This window comes from Psammomys obesus, unplaced genomic scaffold, assembly GCF_907164565.1.
Source record: "Psammomys obesus unplaced genomic scaffold, mPsaObe1.curated_primary_1811, whole genome shotgun sequence".
Lineage (NCBI taxonomy): Eukaryota > Metazoa > Chordata > Mammalia > Rodentia > Muridae > Psammomys > Psammomys obesus.
This window is the reverse complement of record NW_026595981.1, coordinates 6,013,899-6,029,747: the sequence shown is the minus strand read 5'-3', so window position 1 is coordinate 6,029,747 and position 15,849 is coordinate 6,013,899. Positions and strand designations below refer to the sequence as shown.

Below are 15,849 nucleotides of genomic sequence, written 5' to 3'. Positions count from 1 at the left end.
GTGTGTGTGTGTGTGTGTGTGTGTGTGTGTGTGTGTGTGTGTGTGTGAATTTATTTCTGGGGGCGGGAATACATGTGGAGGGCAGAGCTCCCTGATGTGGCTAGGATGGCTCCCAGTGGCAAGCTCTAGGCCTCTGCTCCTCTGCCTCCTGGTGCTGGGATTACTGGTACACACCTCCACGCCCACCTTTTTACCTGAGTGCTAGGGATACAAACTAGGTCCTCACATGCTGTAAAGTGTCACAAGCACTTTACAGACTGGCTCAGCTCCTGCCCCAGAGTCCTCTTACTTTGCACAGTCTATGACAAAGAATTCTAATGACCACGCATACTAGTTGTGCTGGATAATTTTACGTCAACTTGACACAAGTTAAGGTCATCTGAGAGCAGGGAGGCTCAATTAAAAAAAAAAAAAAAAAAAAAAAAAGCCTCCATAAGGCCGTGTGCAGGTGAGCCTGTGGGGCATTTCGTAACTAGTGATTGATGGGGAGGGCCCAGCCCATAGTGGGTGGCGCCATCCCTGGGCTGGTGGTCCTGGGTTCTATAAGAAAACAGGCTGAGCAAGCCATGATGAGCAAGCCAGTAAGCAGCCCTCCTCCATGGTCTCTGCATCAGCTCCTGCCTCCAGGTTCCTGCTCTGCTTGAGTTCCTGTCCTGACTCGTGATGTGGAAGTGTAAACTAAATAAACCCTTTCCTCCCTAAGTTGCTTTGGTCATGGTGTTTCATCACAGCAACAGTAACTAAGACCTTAGTAGCCGGATTTTAACAATTTTTTTTCGAGGGAACAGGTGGAAGAGGGAGACAGGCACACCTGCAGGCCAAGCACAGCTGGAGAAAACACAAACTCATCTGGGGAGAACCCAGCTGAAACGGGTATGAACGGAGCCACCTCCAGGCCGGCCCGGCACTGGGCTGAGAGAGCTGTGGGGGATTAATGTAGCCCAGAGATGACAGAGGAGACACAGGGAAGATGCACGGGGGAACAGGGGCTGCTCACCATGACAATGTTGGCTAGGTGGGCGGAGACGAGCGCATACACCCCTCCGGAAGAGCCCACAACAGGTGCGGTCATGTCAGCCACAGACACAGCCAAGGAGCCTGGCACAGAGAGAGTGAAAACCATCAAGGATGCTGGACCCACTGTGCAGCCCAGCCCTGGCCCTGGCATTCTGCCACCAGAGCACAACAACTCTACAAGAGGCTATCCCTTTGATGCCATGCTGCCTTGCAGCCTCCTGTGGACTGCCCAGGAGATCTTTGTGTGTGGAACAAACCCTTTGGTTCAGCTTTCTCGTTTTACTGACGGGAAACCAAGATTCAAAGGGAAGGTCTGACTGGAGGCAAGGGGGACTGATTCCACACCAGGTCACCTGCTTCAGCGGCATCTGCTGGTGACAAAAAGCTGCCACAGGGAATAGAAGGCGTTCCACACAGGGTAGGCAAAGGACATACCATTCCTCCCTCCCACCCTCAAGGCTCACTTCTACCCTGAAAGCCGTTGAGGCAGGCACTAACACCCTCATGTAGACAGACATAAGCGAAGGCTCTCATCCCAGTTTTCTGGTGGGAAGCGCTGGAACCAGGATTTGAATTCTGTTCTACCTAACACAACAACCCTTCTTCTCCTTCCCCTGCAAGGTCAGGAACTGAACCTAGGGCCTTACGTAAGCTGTGCAAGTGCTCTGTCACAGAGCAATTGATTCCTCAGCCTGAAAGCCATGCTGATCAAAACCTGCGCTCTTGGCCACAATGGCAGTGGCCACTTCCCACATTAGTTCCGAGATGGCCTGGGCCTCCTTCCACTTGTCTCTTTGCTCAGCTGAATCTAGAAGTGTGCTTAACATCACCTCCCACCTCGTACCAGCCCAGCTAAAGCACGAAAGGCCCACAGGGTCTCCCAAGTGGGCTTCTCTGGAGTGAGAATGTCCTTGAAAGTGTGATGACATCACACTCAGGGCAGTTCTGTGGCTGTTGGGTGTGTGGGATGACAAAGTTTGCTCCTAGAAGAGAAGCTGGGCAGAGAGGAGATGGGAAATTTATTGTTCTGGTCGCATTTAAGTGTGATCAATGCTTTGGCTTCCAGGGAAGGACACAGGAGACTAAAAATAACTAGGAGGTAGAGCCCAGGGCACAGAGGGTGAGCTGCGGCTGGCCTGGGTGAGCAAGCAGAAACCACGGTTGGAAAATGCCTGCAGGCTCAGGAGTCAATTAGCCGCTGGAGAGAAGGGGAACAGGCTGAGAGCCCAAATCTGCAAGTTCCACAAAGATGGGGGTTCGTGAACCAGGACCCAAGACTGTCTGGATGATCAAGGAGAGAGCTCCCAATGAATGACCACCTGCCCCTTGGCACCCCTTTTCCAGGTCTCTATGACCAATTCTTGCTAACCAGGGAGGTGCAATTTCTCAGGAAAACTTAAACAGACAAACCCCAATCTATCATGACGCCAGGACTCTCAAGTCCTTCTCCCAGCCCAGGGCAACTGGAGATCTTCCTTTACCTCTATCATGTCTGTCTTTGGGCTTTACTTTGGTATTTAACTGCTGCCAGATAACTTTCTTCTTTTATTGGTCTACCCACAGGGTTCAGCCATAAATATCCCAAAGCAGGAGGGCTAGAGGGGAGGAATCCCAGGTAGCAAACAGGCAGCAGGATCTGCATCACAAAGGATTTCCACGGCCACTGTGTGAGGGCTGCATTGCAGGACCACGCAGGGCCAGCTGCCCAAGCCAGCTCCTCATTAATTACTGTTTGCAGAGAGCAGGCCCCCGCTTCACCCAGCTGGTCTCTTTCCTCTCTCTGACAGACCCATGCAAATCAGCTCCTTCTCTGGGCCCCCAGAGCAGTCCACTAGGACCAGAGATGCATCAGGGCAGCCTCCAGGGACAGAAGGGCCCTCCCTACCAGGGTCAAGCCTACATAGCACTGACCTTCCCCTCACCCTCCCTATGTTTAGATCTTGACCCTAGGGGCAGGGACCAGCTAGCAATCCTGGCAGGAGTGTGGAATTCGGGAACGTGCCTGACCAGTTGTGTGACCTCAGGCATTGCTCCTAAATTCTTTGGGCTTCAGTATTGACATGTATGAGATGAGGAGCTCTAAAACTCTACATTCTGAGCAGTGAAACTCCATTTTCAAAGAAAACCTTTCTTGGGCTCCCTAATTCACTGAGCAGAGCAGGAAGCCCTCTGTCCCCACAAGGGGGCTCCACAGTTGTTCCCAGATTCAGTGACCCTGAAGACCCAGTTGATTTTGGATTGAGATATTATGTCTCTCTCTCTCTCTGGTTTATTTTTGTTGGTTGGTTAGTTGGTTTGGCTTTTTGAGACAGGGTTTCTCTGTGTAGACTTGGCTGTCCTGGACTCGCTTTGTAGATCAGGCTGGTCTCAAACTCACAGAGATCTGGCTGCCTCTGCCTCCCTGAGTGCTGGGATTACAGGCATGCGCTATCAGACCTAGCTGGAGATATATGTTGTTTTTTTTATTATTATTATTTGTTTATTGTGTATACAGTGTTCTGCCTGCACATACACCTGCTTGCCAGAGGAGAGCACCAGACCTCATTATAGATGGTTGTGAGCCACCATGTAGTTGCTGGAAATTGAACTCAGAACCTCTGGAAGAGCAGCCAGTGCTCTTAACCTCTGAGCCATCTCTCTAGCCTCAGATATATGTATTTTTTTTAAAGATTTATTTATTATTTATACAACATTCTGCCTGCACACCAGATCTTACTATAGATGGTTATGAGCCACCATGTGGTTGCTGGGGATTGAACTCAGGACCTTTGGAAGAGCAGCCAGTGTTCTTAACCTCTGAGCCATCTCTCCAGCCCAGATATATGTATTTTTAAAAGATATATTTAAAGGTCTTATGTAGACCATGCTGGCCTTGAATTCGCTGAGACCCTCCAGCTTTGCCTCCTGAGTGTTGGGATAACAAACTTGCACCACTGTCTCGTTTTATAATCTTATACCTTCCCAAGACATTCCTAAGGTCTCTGCATTAGCTGGGACCTGTCAGAACCAAACAATACAGGATCTATGTGTACACAGTAGTAAAAGACATTAAGGGAGATTGTGAACCATAACTGAAAATCATGGCTGACAGGTCCTTAAGAGCAGGACAAATCCCACAGAGGTGATAGGGACAGAAGCCAGAAAGACTCCTGGAGGGTCACACCTCACCAGACCAAGGGGCTGGTTTCCAAAACATATTCTGGGTCCATGTCACCATGCAGGTAAATTGGTGACGTGGCCACGAAGGCACAGCTGTGGTGGTTTTAGCCTGAAAAGTTGGAAGGCAGGTGTTCTCCAACATCTCCCTCGGCCATTAGAAAAGACTCAAATTAACGCTGCCAGAACATTTGCCTCTAAGCAATGTTACTTTATTTATTCATGTATTCCTTCATCTACTCTACAAATATTTATTACCTAACAGGTGTTGAGCTCTAGGGATGCATACTGGCTTCTACAGACTCTGTAATAAAATATTGCTGATGCAGTTAGGTGCTCTGTTTGTTTGTTTGTTTACATTGGAAACAGTATCTCCCATAACTCAAGCTGGTCTCAAAGTCACTATATAGCCAAGGATGACCTTGAACTTCTGGCCCCCCTGCCTCTACCTCCCAAGTGTTGGTATTCCAGGTATATGACCACATGCCCTGCTGAGACACTGGCTTTGAAGGATTGTTAGTGATGTCACTGTTCATCTTTAGTGTTTGTTACAGGATCTGGTGCAGTACACAGGTCTCTGCCCTAACTTACTTAGAAAAGTTTATCTCACCTTTCTGAATAGGCTGCACAATGGGAGCGACGCTGGACACCTCATGGACCTTACAACGCTGTGCTGTATATTGATGATGATGCACAAGACCCGTACCACAAGCCTGAGCCCTATAGATGTGTTGTGGTAGGCGCCATCCCTTGATAAAACAGGATGGTCTTGGAGTTGGAATCGCTTCACTGGGCAGGGATTAAAGCAAGGTCAGATACTAATCAAGGCTTCCCTTGGTCCCTGACCGATTATCTGCACAACAGCAAAGGCCTGCCTTTTGGTTCTCACACTGGTTGTCTTTACGGGTCAACTCTGGGGTCACAGAGTCTGTGTGGGAGGCCAGCTCTACCGTTCACATAGAAGCTCTGTCTTCTTGGGCAAGTCACTTGCTCCTCTAAACCCTGGCTTCTCTTTTTGTCTTGTTGTTCTCTCACTATACAGACTAAACTGGCCTTTAACCTCTGATCCTCTTGGTTTAGTCTTGGAAGCATTGGCATTCCAGGAATGTGCCACACCTCAGCTTTGGGCTCTGTGTCCACAGCAGGTAGAGAAGATTAGCTATTGACCACAAGCGTTGGTGGTGAGGACTCCAGCACATGGATAAGAACTAACTCTCTAGTCAAGGTCTAATTGTCCCTAAGGGCTTCCCTCTAACAATGTAGGGACCGAGCAACCCTACCTTGGAGGTCAGTGACATGATCTGTAGTGACCAGAGTGCCCTCTTGCCCGAATTGACGGCTCGGGCGGAGTGCTGTGTGCCCTTGGCTCCATGCTGCAGCCCCACAGCCTTGTATCCTGGTGATGTGTCTTGCTTCTGTCTGCGCCTTTCCACTCTGCGCTGACGTCACCGGGGAAGGATGCTTGTGCCGTCTCCCCACTGTGTCATCTCTTCTGGGTGAGGGCTGAGTCATTCCGAATCTCACTTCTGTCTTCCAAGTTATTGGCACCCCCAAAGTCTAATTGACTACTAACTGCAAGTGTTACGGGTGCGCCCCCGCCCCCACGCCGTTCCTTGCCATTTAACATCTGGGACTTGGAGAATCTAGGTAGGGAACACACAGCTATAAATCCCCAGGTGGCATGGTGTGTGGGTGGCTGAGAAAGTCTGGAACCCGGAGGTGCTCACTAGACCTCTCTGTTAAGGACACACAGCAGCTGCTGGATTCAGGGAAAGAAAGGCTTTGAGGGCGCTGTCCAAGGTGCAAGGAGCTGGGCACAAACAAGCCCTAGAGACAGTGCTGGGAGAGTGCCCAACCCCCATCCCAGATCCCTGACTCCTCCCAGCACAGGGTCTACAAACCAGCAGGTTAGCCCCATTGGAAGTAGAGCAGGATCCTTCCTGCTCTTAAGTCACTTCCATCCTGTTGTTTACAGGGCCAAGGCTGCCCAGCTCTCTTGATGACAACTTTAATGCCACTCAGAAAGGATTAAGATCTTATACACACACACACACACACACACACACACACACACACACACACACACACGAGAAAAGCTCCCTCCTTGGGCCCAGCTGTCAAGCTGAAGAGCTGAGGAGGCAAAGCTTTACCCAGCAGCAGTAAAGTTGGAGGCATCATTCGGGAGATCTGAAGGTCCTGGAGAATTCACCCTGCCCCCCACATCAGGCATATAGATGTCTCTCAGCAGGGGTATCCACACCTCCTAGGCCAGATAGTCCTGCCCTCAGAGGACCAACCAAGGAATCCATGGCTGCTCTGGGTAGAAGAAAAAGCTCCAATGGGTTTAGATGCGAATTGGCCCAAAAGCTACCTGCCTGGCTTCACAAGAGGTGCAGGGACCCCAGGCATGGCTGTGTGGAAGGAGCCTGCTCTCACAAGGGCAGCCTCCCAACAGCAGCAGGCAGCTCTCAGCCCCAGCAACAAGCTTGATGGGACCAAAAGGGACCAAGGGATTTCCCCAGGCTTACACAGCTAGAACATGGCAGTTTGGTGATGAGAATTCTGTCAGTAGCTCTGCCCCTTTTCCGGAATACAACTCCCTGTCTGGGTAGCTGTGGGAAATTTGCCAGGAGGACAGTTCTGAGTCAGGAACGCTGGAGATGAGGCTGTGTGTGTGTGCAGGAAGCCTGGGCTTGTACCACCCTCGGCATCGGGGCCCACCTGCCTACCTGCCACAACGCCAGCCACGTAGACAAGCCCGATCCGGGTGGCTCCATGCACCATCTCCAGGGGTACCCCAACCAGCAGCTGCAGTGCCACGTTGAGTCCCAGCTGTTCTACCCTGTGGCGGACCACATTCATTAATTCACCTGACAAATGCTCTGTGCTGAAGTGCCAGGAGCCAGGAGGCTGGTACAAGGCCTCATTCTTTGCCTCTGAGCAGCTTATGGGCTGGGGAGAGGGGCTTGACTGTCCTAGAAGAAAAGCTCCGACCAGCTGGGACAGAATATACATAAGGGACCTGGTGGAGACAGACAGGTACAGACTAGAGCTGTGACTAGTTGTGCCCAGGACCTAGCAGCTGCGGGGGTTGACATGCAAGAAGCCAAAGCTCAGACAGCGGCAGTGAGCTGCTCAGTCCCAGACCAGGTATCTGATTGGCTTGACCCCAGCGCTGGGCTCACTCACTTTTCACCATACCCACAAGCACTACTGAGCCTGAGGACAAAGACGGTCTCAAACATCTCAGTGCACTAGGGACCTCTTGTAACTCGGCAATGCAGCTCTCTCTCTCTTAAAGTCTTAGAGCAGGAGGTTCTCCCTCCCGGCATGAGCAGGGGCCTGCTCCATTCACTCCAAACTTCTGGAGCAAGTAGTTCCAATGCGTTAGTCCTTTACTTTGCTCGTAATAACACACAGAGATTATGAACAACTCTGCTGGATGGTCACCCTGCTCTCTCATTCCCCTTTTCCACACACACACGTCATAACTGTCTGGTACTGGGGGGAGTTCTAAGACGCTATCTCAGATCTATATCAAGTCAATTAAAAATAGACTGAAAACTTAATTGCAGAGTTTGGGGCTCAGCGATAAGGCGCTTGTTGCATTCCAGAGAGCTCCTAGGTCCAATCCTCAACACCGTAAAAAAAAAAAAAGTAATTTTAAAACACGCACTCGTAAATGTGCATATAATATGTGTTGAGGTAGACGTCAGCCCAGGTAATCTGGCCCACTCTCTCTGCTGTGGGGCCTGCGGAGAGAGAGACACTCACCCTGCATGCATGAAGATGTAGGTCAGGTAGCGCCATGCCTGTGCTCGGAGCTGCGGGTGGTAAACCAGCGAGTTCTTCAGGTACCGGGGATGCGTCACCTGCAGCACAAACTGATCCAGGAGGACCCCATTGTACAGGAAGAGAGTCACCTGGATGGATCACAGAGTGGAGGGGCCGGTTACTCGACACAAAACTGCCCAGGGTAGCCCGCGTGCTGACATGGACACTGGGGACATGACAGAGAGCTCCCCCCCCCCCCGACTCTGCCTCCAGAGTGCTGGGATTAAAGGTATTCCACAACTGTCCAGCACAGGTTGATTTCTTAAAAACAAAACTAAACTAATAATAATAAAACATTGTAGTAGAATAGACATAAAATTCAGCATCTTTAAAGATTTATTTATTATTTATACAGTGTTCTGCCTGCACACCAGAAGAGGGCACCAGATCTCATTACAGATGGTTCTGAGCCACCATGTGGTTGCTGGGAATAGGACTCAGAACCTCTAGAAGAGCAGCCAGTGCTTTTAATCTCTGAGCCATCTCTCCAGCCCCTTTTCTTCTCTTTTTATGACAGAATCCTGCTAGGTAGCCCAGATTGGCTGCCTCAACATCCCAAGGAAGGGCTGGAATCACAGGAATGCCTTGTCAGGCTGAGCAGAACTAGGCAGTTGCCTTAAAGGTCAAATAATATTCCCTTGCATGTGTCTACCTCACTGTAATAACACATTCATCTGTCAGTAGGAAGTTGGATTCTGCCACATTTCAGCTATTGTGAATGTCTCTATGAACAAGATGGACAAGTAGCTCCTCTATTCACTGCTTTTTTTTTTAAACTACATTTTTATTTTTTTACATTAATTACATTTTATTCACATTCACTGCTTTTAACTCTAAAGTAGAATTGCTATAGTACACGGTGGTTTTAAGTTTCATTTCCTAAAGTTATTATTATTTGAAGTCGGGTAAGGTGAGGCACACCTTTAGTTCTAGCACTCAGGAGGAAGAGACAGCTGCCTCTAAGTGTGAGGCCAGTCTGGTCTACAGAGTGAGTTCCAGGACATCCAGGGCTACACAGGGCTACCCTGTCTCAAAAACAAAACAAGCTATTATGATTTTATGCGTATTGGTGTTTTGCCTGCATTCATGTCCGTGCACCACACCCGTGCCTGGTGCCCACGGAGGCCCTCGAGGGTGCCAGATACTCTAGAACTGGAGTCACAGATGGTTGTGAGCCACCATGTAGTAGGTCTCAGAATCAAACCCACAGTCTGGTGCTCTTCCTCAGCTGTCTCTCCAGCGCCATGTTTCATTTTTGAAGTTCACCAGACAGTTTCCCTGGTGGCTGCACCAGTCTGTACCCGCACCAACAGCATACCAAGGACGTCTCTGGTCCTCACCTTCACCTCCGCACCACGTATGCTGATTCTTTTCTGATGATCAAGTACATCTGTTTAGGCCCCAGGAGGGTATTTACTTTGGTGATTTCCCTGGAACTCACTGTAAAATGCTCTGCCATGTCCCTGTGCTCATGATTAGGGTGTACACAGAGCCATTTAAAGATGTTTTGGGTACCAAGCTGGGCTACCACAGTGCAGAAATCTAGGCAGGTGGGGGCTTTCCCTCCCAAAAACAATGGCCCTGAATTTCTTTAAGACACAAGTCTACTTTAAATTGTTCTTTCTTCTCTCGCTGCCAGCCGTGGATTCTGTCCTGTTGCTAGCACTGGACTCTGTGTTCCTTCCTTTTCTATCTGTTATGGAGTCACTAGTCACTAGAGCTCTGTGGGAAGCAGAAGCCTTGGGCTCCGAGAGTTAAATCAGCTGCTTGACTATCTTGCCTTTTTTCTATATTGATGATTCAAATCCATACAGTCAAAGAGTTTTAAAATCTGAACCAATCTGGACATAAACACTGGCTCCCCTGGACAAATTTAGCCAAAGTATTTGAATTATTTGGTCTTCAGTTTCCATATCTGAAGATGGGTATCAATAATTAGACCGCCCTCCCAGATGGTCACAAGTTTAATAGTGATACAGCAGCTGAGTGAGTGGTGGCATTCAGCTATACTCCCAGCCCTCCAGAGACAGACAGGAGGATTGTAAGTCTGAGGGCAGCTGGATAAAGAGTGAGACCCTTTCTTTTTCTTGTTCTGTCTTAGTTTTTTGAGACGGGGTTTCTCTGTTGAGTGGGTAAAGGTACTTGCTGCCAAAGCCTGACAGCCTAGGCTCAGACCTAGAATCCAGACGGTAAAAGGAGAGAACCGACGCCTGCAAGTCGTTCTCCCACCTACACGAGGGCCCTGTGCACGCACGCTCCCCACACACAGAGCAAGTAAACCAACAAATAAATGTAACTTAAAATCTTAAATGGACAAAATAACAACAATAGGAAACACAAAGTTTAACACAAAGAGGCAGCTCCAGGCCCAGCACACGCTTAGGGAAGGAAGCTATAATTAGGGTCAGACAGCCCAGACATAGCTTAAACTACCAAGGCTATATGTCCTGTTCTTCAAGACACAGCTCAGGCAGCTGGGAATTGAGGCCAGTGATAATGTACTTGTGCATGCAGGAAGCCTAGGTTTGATACACACATACACACACAGGCACATGCACGAATACACATACACAGTTGTTCGTTCCACCTAACACTATTCAGGTGTCCTGGCAACAAGCAGAGCTTGTTGGTATCTCATTATTGTTGGTCCTCAAATAGAAGTTAATAAATAGCCCCACACAGTGAGCCCTGGAAAAACACATTTAAGAAAATCTCAGAACACCACTGCAAGATGGGCTTGGAAGGAAGCATAACAGCAAATAGAAGAGTTCTACCTGCAGGACAGACAGAAGTAGGTTTTGTTGCTGTTGTTTAGAGGGTTTTTTTTTTCCCCTTTTCTTTTCTCTTTTTTTTTTTTCCAAGACAGGGTTTCTCTGTGTAACAGCTCTGGCTGTCGTAGAACTCACACCATAGAGCAACCAGGCCGGCCTCGAGCTCACAGAGATCCACTTGCCTCTGCCTCCCAAGTACTGAGAGTAAAGGTGTATGCCACCACTGCCTGGAGCCTTAGAGTTTCTTAAAAATATTTTTCTTTATTATTTTATTTCTGTGGATGTTTTGCCTGCATATTTATCTGTGCACCTGCATGCCTGGTGCCACCGGAGGCCTGAAGAGGGTGCTGGGTCCCTTGGAGCTGGAGTTACTGATGGTTGTGAGCTGCCACATGACTGCCGGGAATCAAACTCAGGTCTCCGGAAGAGCAGCCAGTGCTCTTAACCACTGAGCCATCTCTCCATCCCATTCCTGGTTTTTTTTTTGAGACAAGATCTCATTCCGTAGCCCAGGCCGGCCTTGAATTCATGGTGACCCTTCATGAGACTGCAAGTACGATTCTCCAAACCCAGCCAGACCAAATATTTCTGATTTAACAAAAAAAAGATGCCATGAAACTGAGCAACCAGCTTGGTAGAGGAAGCAGGAGCATCATGGGACCTTGTGCAGAGGTGGTAATCAAGTACATGGCTTTGGAGGAGAAATGACCAGAGACTGAAAAATGCCAAAGGGAAGCCAGACATTCCTACAAGGCCAGAGGTGGGCTGGGCTACAGGGGTTCCTGTGCTGAGCTGAGAACTGAGTTCCATCACAGAGGAGGAAGCCACAGATAGGAGTACCTGGGAGTCCCTCATCTGTGCAGGGTTCATTTTTGCATGATAGTAAGTAAGGCTTGGGGGCTGCTCTTTCAGAGGACCCAGTTCAATATCCAGTATCTACTTGAGAGGTTTAAAACTGCCTCCACCTCCAGTTCTGCAGGATCTTTCCACTCACAAGCACATGGCATGCCTATGTGCACACAAACAAATAATAAAACAGACAAAACAAAAAAGGAGAAATGGGTCTTGGTTGAAGTAATTAGTTTTTAAGAAGCACTCGCCTATGATTTTTAAACACAGTATGTGGCAGATTCCCTAGAGAGAGATGTTCTTTAAAAATATTCATTTTCTTGCCCAAAAACGCTCCCTCCCCAAAGGTAAGCAAGCGGGTGCTCCGCGTGCTCCTTCTGTGATCCCGAGGCACCCCGGCCATCCTCCCACTCTGTGGAGGTATCCTTCCAAGGGCAGCATGGGAAAGCTCTGGTGACTCTGGCATTATAGTTTGGGAATGAAGTCCCAAGGAGCCAATGGCTGCTGTTCCAATCCTCCGGGGGAGGTGTTACACAATTTGGCTTTATTGAAATTGTCTGTAAATTCCCACATCTGTGAGTTTGTCATACTGCTTTGCTGTTTTGAAGGGTGTAAGAATATGGGGACTTTGCCGCAGGGGAAAAAAAATTTTTTTTTTAAAGCCTCAAATAATCTTTGCCAGGAGGGCTCACTGATAGCATTTAGGCTAGCCAACAGGCATAGCCCAGCTTGAGAGCTGAAGGCCCAGGCTAGGAAATCCAGAGGCAGAGGCCAGCTTGGGATATAAGCGAGGCCCAGCCAGTCTGGGAATAGCGTGAAACCCTGTCTCAGAAAACAAAGCCAAGCAAGAGGCTGGAAAGTTAGCTCAGCAGTTACAGGCACTTGCTGCTCTGACAGAGAACAGGAGTTTAATTTCTCATCCAAGGGATCTGACGCTCTCTTCTGGCCTCCATGGGCTCCCCCACATGCACTTGTATACACACACACACACACCAATTAAAAAACAAACAACAAAACGGCAAAACAAACCCCAAAACTTAGCCTAAGGTTATAATAACCCCTGGGTTCCCTAACAAGACCCCTGCTTGCAGCACAGCTGCTACTTGATCTGCGGCCTCCCCCCTCCCCTCAGAACCTCTGACAGCCTCTCCCTACACCCGCCAGGTCTAGAAAGCCCCTGCCTTCACCCTGGTCCTTGCCTCCAGCAGCGTGACCGTGATCATGAACCAGGGCGGAGGGCAGCAGGTGTAGCTGTCATAGTACCACTTGCGGTCAATCTCCCTGGGAAGAGTCTCGTAGGCCACATGACGGATGAGCCGCTGCGAGAGGCTCAGCCCCTTCTCCTCCAGCAGGGCCTTGCTGCTCAGCCTGCGGTTGCCCTGAAGGATGGCCTGGCGGAAGCTGTTGGAACGCTTGTTGCTCATCTGGACAGGAAAGAGGATGGGGAGAGGGTCAGAGCCAGGGCCTCAGCCTGCAGACTCTGTAGAGCGAGCTTAACCCCTTCTCTCTAAGCAGCATCCCCTGGATAGCACTGCGTTGACCTCTGTGGCTCACTGCTCACTTTCATTAGATAAGGACTCCAAATATCCCGTCTGCCTGATAGAAAACTGAGGTGCAGAGAGTCCTAAGAAGACACAGGCTCAAACCCAGGCCTGTACTTATACATTCCTCCATCTACTCATTCCTCATCCTGCCATCCTAAATGTTAGGCTGTCACCAGACACAGGGGAGATGGTGGGTGCTCAGGATGGAGATGTAGCCAGCAGCCACAGTTCAGAGCGATGGCTGCTTGAGAATGCATAGGATCCAGGCTGGTGTGTGCCAAAGTGGTCAGCAGGGGCTTTTCTGGAGGAGGTGATGGTCCAGCGAGGGCCAGAAGTAAGGAGGACTGAGCAGCTTTGGACACACCAGCTTGGGAAGGTGCAAGCTGGTCTCAGTCAGCCAGCTGTTAAAAGCTGCCAGAATCAGCTTCCAGTGCCCTGCCATGGAAGCCATGACCCCTGAGTGTCCCCTAAGACATGTGATACAAGCAAGCTCGGGGTCTCCCCCAAAACCAGGTCAGGCCCTCAGCAGCCCTGGCCTGGCCCCCACAGAACTCTATGTGCTCCATCCAGCAGCTAACCTAACTTCCAGCTTCTAGAAGCCTGTGTTATCCCTGACCTCTCCAGGGTCATACTGTAAACTATTCTCAGGGGCATAACCGTAAAATGAACCACATCTTCTGGTCCAAGGGCCCAGATGCTTCATAGCTACTGGCATGTAATTATTAATGTACTTCTGGGACCCGGGGCCCAGCAAGAGCTACTCCAGCCAGACCCAAAGGCAAGATCCAGGGAGCACTAGCATGGTGAATAGAGCCAGAGCAAGGCACAAGAGTCTGCAGCTCTTTCTGGAGGACACCTGGAAGGATCCAGGCTCAGACGGAGCCATGTCTAAGGACCTCCCTTCATCCCTGAGTCCTGCTTCTCACTGTTCCCTGTATTGCTTCACATCAGCTTTCTGTGGCCAACTGTCCTGAGTGAAGCCCGTCTAGCCACCCCCACCACTCTGAATAAAGGTGATTTGTTCTGCCTGGGTTGGCCGCAGAAATCATGCAGGGACGTTTCCGGGCAGAAGGACATTAAGAGACGACAGATATGTGGAAATTCAGTCTGTTATCATATTTGCTCTGTGTGAAACCCTGTGTGAATCACTGCGTTCATTCTACAAATGGGAAAAGGGAGGCATAGAGTGGGCAGCAAAGGCAGAGTGAGGGCCAAGGATCCGCGCTGGCCCTCTTTACACAAGTGCAGGCTGTGACTGGCTGCTCCAGCTCAGAGTCTGAACAGAAAAAATGTGACAATATCATGTCACTTCTCGTCGTGAGCTCACACAGAGGGCTCCACTGGAATGGAGCCAGCCAGGAGAGAAACACCTTGCCTGGGCCTTGAAATGGGGTACGTGCCTGGTGCCTAGGAGCTGGGCTGGGCACAGCCTCAGCCAGGCTCGTGGTCTGCTTCTTGGTGATGTTGTGGCCCAGTCTGAGAGCCTTTGTCTGAGCTCAGCGTGGCCCCGGGTTTCCAGCTCTGCTTGTTGGGTCTACTCAGAGCCATGGGAACTCTTCCACCCCTGCATGTCTAGAGCAGTTCCCTGCAGACCCACACATCCACAGACTGTGGCAGCCTGCATCTGAAAGGCCACTGACGCTTCCCTTGTCTGGACACCCACACCACAGAGAGCTGAGGCAGGGCAGTGACAGCAGGCCTCCCTGATTGAGGTCTCTGATGTCTAGGAATACAGGGACCTTCACAGAGCTTTCTCCTCCATGGGCCACATGAAGAGAGTGCACCACCTCATGGACAGGAGACAAGTAAGGACACCCAGCCACGGATTCGCCCCTGCTGAGGTCTCGTCCATCTAGGTGGGAATGCAGCTCCCCTAAGCCACCTGAAGCCCACTGTAACTCTGCCACAGAAGCCTCTGAATGAACACAGCACCAATCTCTGGGAAGTGGGCATCTCCACCGAAGGTAACAGACAACGGGCAGGACTCATGAGCCGTGGCCGCTCCCTAGAAGCCACCAGCAGGTCTAAGAGCTCTGGCCTCCAGTCATGCTACATTTCCTAGGAAGTCTGGCTCAATCTACTTTTTCTCCTGCTAGAACCTCCTGCTCCCAGCCCTTCATTTTGTTAAAAAGCAACCCCACTCCCAGGTCCTGGGAAGAGCACTGATTGAGTTCAGTAACCTATCCCACCGAATCAATCCAAGCCAGTGCACAGAAAGAAATCATAGGCCTTAGCTAGGACTTGACACAAAAAAGAGACTCTGTATATATAAATGTTGGGAACTGAGGGTGGAAGGGCTGGAGCAGTGCAAGCGCCTTGTCACCACAATGCGAAGAACTCAAATTGCCAGGAGTTATTAGAAAAATCAAGATGTGGGCAGGGCAGCCACATCTTTAGTCCCAGAACTCAGGAAGGCAAAGGCAGGAGGATCTCTGTGAATTCAAAGCCAGCCTGCTGTACAAAGCAAGTTCTAGGAGAGTCAGGGCTGTTATACAGAGAAACCTTGACTCGGGAAAACAAAAAAAAAGAAAGAAAGAAAGGAAAGAAGAAAAGAAAGGAAGGAAGGAAGAAAGGAAGAAGGGAGGGAGGGAGGAAGGAAGAGAAAGAAAAAAGGAAGGAAGGATAGAAGGATGGAAGGAAGGAAGGAAGGAAGGAAGGAAGGAAGGAAGGAAGGAAGG

At 49.9% G+C, this 15,849-nt stretch overlaps 1 protein-coding gene across 5 annotated transcripts in view; it reads right to left on the bottom strand.

Moving 5' to 3' along the window:
* The window catches only part of Rhbdl3 (rhomboid like 3), a 69,393-nt gene that overhangs the window by 36,376 nt on the left and 17,168 nt on the right, over window positions 1-15,849 (bottom strand). For 4 of the 5 annotated variants that reach the window (XM_055619603.1, XM_055619601.1, XM_055619602.1 and 1 more), the window contains 4 exons: window positions 12,827-13,051; window positions 7,948-8,096; window positions 6,903-7,015; window positions 998-1,098 (listed from right to left, as the gene is read on the bottom strand). In XM_055619603.1, the coding sequence (XP_055475578.1) occupies window positions 998-1,098; window positions 6,903-7,015; window positions 7,948-8,096; window positions 12,827-13,051 (588 nt within the window). The remainder of the gene's footprint in view (window positions 1-997; window positions 1,099-6,902; window positions 7,016-7,947; window positions 8,097-12,826; window positions 13,052-15,849) is intronic. The other variant, XM_055619605.1, reaches the window with a different exon arrangement.